The sequence below is a fragment of the Chenopodium album genome, chromosome 16 (genome assembly GCF_948465745.1).
Source record: "Chenopodium album chromosome 16, dcCheAlbu1.1, whole genome shotgun sequence".
In the NCBI taxonomy this organism is placed as follows: domain Eukaryota; kingdom Viridiplantae; phylum Streptophyta; class Magnoliopsida; order Caryophyllales; family Amaranthaceae; genus Chenopodium; species Chenopodium album.
The window spans coordinates 6,568,134-6,572,828 of record NC_137849.1 but is presented as its reverse complement, the minus strand read 5'-3'; the positions used below and the strand labels follow the sequence as shown (position 1 = coordinate 6,572,828).

Here is a 4,695-nt window from a genome sequence, read left to right as displayed (position 1 = left end):
ATCCAATGAGGATTTTCTAATGTTCTTTTTTTTTTTAATTGTCATCTTTAAATAAAAGTTTACGCGTTTATTTTTCTCAACTTATCCTTTCTAATTTGAGTAGTGGAAAGAGTGCAAGAATAATACAACAATCATAAAGGAATTGTATTAAAATTGTGTCTAGTCTATAATTACAAGATGTATGAGAAATGTAATTATTAATTTCAATGGAGTGAGTACAATGTAATAATGAGATTTTATGACAACTTTTACAAACATTGTAACATGTATACCGTAGATAATTTTAGGTGGATACAAGTCACTCTTAGTGATGTATAGGATAATAGTCGATACCCATCAATTAACTTACAAGTTGGGCTTTAGATTCACACAATTCTGAGTAAACTTTAGTGAATGAAAAATTTGTTTGGTATTCAAAAAGGACCTGTCTTAGAAGGCTCACTCCAAAGAAAAATTGACAATTGATGTATAAAGATGGATACCACTATTGGAAATGTACAAAATAATATTCAACGCGATATGAAGTAACTTGGGCCTTGGATGATGTATACATTTCTAGGTAGGCTTGGGTGCATAATAAAAATGTTCGAGTTTTCACAAGGGAGCTCTCCGGCTCTCCAAGAGAAATTCACTCGAAACAAAAATGACAACTGATGTTAACCCGAAAATGAAAGAGGATGAAATAGGAACAGCAAGGCAGACAATACGTGACAACCACCATGAGGCTGCACAGTAATAAACAAAGCTGGGGACTTGAAAGGGTCACAACTAATTCTTATGATTTATGATTTATAAGGCCTTAACTAATATACCTGTTTCTTAGATTAAATAGCTTGGAAAATCATAGAATTACATTGACAATAACATGGAAAAGTGGACTAATATTATATGTTATATCAACCTTTATATATATATTCAACCAATAAAAAACCTACTTTGACCTTTTTAATGCTTAAACTATAATTAGCATATGATCTATTAAGCTTATCACGTCTATCATAAGCCAGCTCAGTACGTGATTTGTTTAATCATTCACAATCTGATTATTGAAATTTTCTTGCTTGCAAGAAAATACAATTTCTTCCATTTTCACAAAAATTTTGCCCAAAGTTTGGTAAAAAATACAGAACAAGGAAGCTTACCACATTCACCTGACTCTCTGAAAGAAAAAAAAATAAACCTGAAATTTAAAAGTCAGAAGGCTTACTGTAAGGCGTTCTAATTGTTGCATGGACGACAGCGCCTTCTCGTTAAGCAATGGGCAGTGAATTGTTAAGGTCGTCATCTGGCAGGTCTCAGAAATGGCTCAGGAAGAAAGCCAAGAAATCCGAGCCATCTAGCCCTGCTGAAGTTTCAGGTGTGAAACTGCAACTTTCCCTCTCTTACCCCCCCCCCCCCCCCCCCCCCCCCCCCTTTCTCCATTGAAAAGAAGTTTATCTTCTGCATTTGTTCAATGCTGTTTTCATGTTGTGACTTTGATTGTAATCATCTTCAGACTGTTTGCTTCTGCATAATCTGTTATTGATAATGCTGAATTTCTTGCAGATAGTGAACCTGAGGAATACCAGAGCCATAGTTTTGTCACATCTAGAGATATCAAATCATCAGGATTAACCCATGAGCTAAGGTAATTCATTCAGGCCATTTCGTTGCATTGACCATCTATAACACTCTGTTAGACAGGTTCGTGTTTTGGAAAGAAATTGCATCATAATGAACATTGGGAAGGAACCTATCATATAAAATAAGATGTTCTGTAACATTCATTACTGCCTACCAAACAGTCCATAAATGTTAATTTTAGATTTTATTATTGTAATGGTGGTGTGTGGTTGACATGTTTGGACCAGAGTTTTCGTGGGGACATGGAATGTCGGCGGAAAATCACCAGTAGGAAGCCTAGCTGCAGATTTGGATGAATGGCTAAATTTAAAGAACTCAGTGGACATCTACGTTCTTGGGTAGGTAACATTTTGAAGCATTTGCATATCATGATCCAAACAGAAGCCCTGAATGAACTGAACTTGTTTCTACAGGTTTCAAGAGGTTGTCCCTCTTAAAACAATGACAGTAATTGGACTGGAAGATTATACAGACGCGAGAAAATGGAACCTGTTGATAGGAAAAACTCTCAACAACAAAGTTGGGTGTGTTTGGTTGACACCTACGATGAATTCTCCAATAATTAGTGATGACTACGAGTATGCCAAACCTTCGAACTCTAGAGGACAATCAAGATTTAGAAGGAGCACAACTCCGCAGAGAGAGAGAATGAAAACTCTACATGGCGGGGAGCAGGGAGGAAATCCTGCATATAAACTGATGGCCAGCAAGAAGATGGTAGGAATCTTCATAAGTGTATGGATGAAAAGGGATATTATAAGGAAGTACCGAGTTTCAAATGTGAAGGCATTTCCAGTTGCTTGTGGTATAATGGGTTGCTTGGGAAACAAAGGTGCTGTCTCAGTCAGCATGTCAATAGATGGAACTAGTTTTTGCTTCATTACTGCTCATTTGGCTTCTGGCCAGAAGAAAGGGGATGAATTGCGAAGAAATCAACAGGTAGGGGAGATCTTTAAGCGAACAGCCTTCCCTCGACTTCCTCAAGAGTTTGATGATCCTCTTCCTCCCACCATATCCGGACACGAGTAAGCATTCTATACCTCATGGTCCTCACCAGGCCACCAGCCCCCCCATCCACCCCCCCAACACACACCCACACCCCAACAGGTATCCCATCATTATTTCTTGGTGACAGAAGAACAATTTCATGAAGTTTGTGTTTGAATTGGTAGAAAACCTGCCATACAAGAAAACTTGATATCTCACCAACAAGAATCACAGGTCCCATGATATTGATAACATGACTAAGGTCTTTCAATATGGTTTCTCAGAGACAGTAGTCACAACACTATAGCACAACACCAATTTCATATAATTGTATGCATGCTTCATTTAGTTTGATGGTAATTAAAGTTCCGGGGTAATAGCAACTGCCTGAATTCAGTATCTCGAGTTATTCTGACTAACCTAGCAGCTGGTGCTGAAAAAACCAAGAAAATAGGAAGATTTCACAGATATTTATGCCAACATGAATCCCAGATGGAATTTTGGCATGAACAGGATGTCCAGGCCCTACTAGGAAGCCAAGATGGTCACAGCCTTAGCTGAATGCATCAAGACTTAAGACTAACGAAAAGACAATTTCTAATAGAGCAGTACTTGTACTTTAGAATAGTACCACAAGCAAAAATCATGACTTATGAGTTATATACTGTATTATTTTTGTCATTTCTGCTATAATCATACTGTGTAAGTTTTGAAACAGCCGAATATTTTGGTTTGGTGACCTGAACTACCGACTATGCATGGACGATGACAAGGCCAGGGAGTTAATAAGAAAGAAGAAGTGGAAAGAACTGCAAAAGTTTGACCAGCTTAAGAAGGAACAACAACGAGGAGTATTCCAAGGATGGAAAGAAGGAGATATTGAGTTTGCACCAACATACAAGTACTCTGTAGAGCTTGGCAATCGATACACAGGAGATAAGCATGCCCCCTTCAATCCAAATACAGGAGAAAAGAGAAGAACCCCAGCATGGTATTGTCATAGTTCAGTAAAACTTATTAATTGATGTTCAGTGCTTACCAGTATGAATGATACAATATGATTAATATGTCATGGAATACTGTATGTAGCAATGGACCTTATCTAAGGCTTGCAAGTTATGAGTAATCTTATAGAGACTCTATAGACCTCAGAAGCTTTAGATAAATCTACACTACGACCTCAATAAATTTGAAAATGGAACTAAGGAGAATTGATGTGATTTCAGGTGTGACAGGATTATGTGGTTTGGGAAAGGGATACAGCAACTTAATTATGTTCGTGGAGAAAGTAAATTCTCTGACCATAGGCCTGTCTCTGCCCTTTTTACCACAGAAGTAGATGTCCTGGGACCTGCTAACTCAAAGACGGTTGCACTAAGCAAGTTTCTTACTTCAATGAATCTCTCTAGATTTGATACACCTCAAGTAAGTATCCTAAAGTGAAATATATTTTCATTACCTGATGTAGCAATTAAAAGGCTGTGCAGGGGAGTTACTCTTGAAGGTTTTTTGTGTAAGGGTCAATCTATGAAATCACTAATCATCTTTACTGATGTTTGACCAGATTCAATCAGTTTATAAATTATAAATAATAAATAATAACCTCACTAACGCTAATTTGTTCTATTATTACAGGGACAATCCACCACCCCTAAACGTACGTTATTATCACTGATCAAGGCAGAAACAGAAGAATCAGCACGTGAGACTGTAGATAATACTCAACATAGATCATAGTATTAAGCTGGTGTTTCACATGGCACATTGCTACAGCTTACCAGGGTTCTATAGGTGAAAATAACTACCATACATCCCTCTTCCATATCAATATTCATGTTTATAGCCCCATACAATTTTTCATTCTTTCATCTTCTCTTCCTAAGCACCATCTAGGTGATGGAAGTGGAGAGGGGATGATTGGACATCAGTTGTAATTTTTCTCCGCTTTTCCCCTCTTTTCTTTTAGCAGAAGATAAAAACACAAAGTACACAAAACAATGTGACAAAAGCCATTCATGCAAAACTGAGGGGAAAAGGCACCAGAGTTTTGTGTATACATTGATCATTTGCACACAAGTGCTTGCA

General features: G+C 37.5%; 1 protein-coding gene across 1 annotated transcript; it reads left to right on the top strand.

Moving 5' to 3' along the window:
* The first annotated feature begins 1,257 nt into the window (after positions 1-1,257).
* Positions 1,258-4,695, top strand: LOC145583826 (type I inositol polyphosphate 5-phosphatase 8-like). Its single transcript, XM_081640792.1, has 7 exons — positions 1,258-1,357; positions 1,546-1,627; positions 1,851-1,961; positions 2,037-2,648; positions 3,329-3,601; positions 3,837-4,035; positions 4,246-4,695. The coding sequence occupies exons 1-7, from the start codon at positions 1,258-1,260 to the stop codon at positions 4,345-4,347; spliced, it is 1,479 nt and encodes a 492-aa protein (XP_081496918.1). The 3' UTR covers positions 4,348-4,695.

What these genes read in the sequence shown, in the direction of transcription:
- LOC145583826 (XM_081640792.1), top strand. Translation starts at nt 1,258, where the DNA reads ATGGGCAGTGAATTGTTAAGGTCGTCATCTGGCAGGTCTCAGAAATGG. An exon ending in CCCACCATATCCGGACACGA is followed by an intron (nt 2,649 to 3,328) that starts GTAAGCATTCTA and finishes GTTTTGAAACAG; the next exon opens with CCGAATATTTTGGTTTGGTG. An exon ending in CTAGATTTGATACACCTCAA is followed by an intron (nt 4,036 to 4,245) that starts GTAAGTATCCTA and finishes CTATTATTACAG; the next exon opens with GGACAATCCACCACCCCTAA.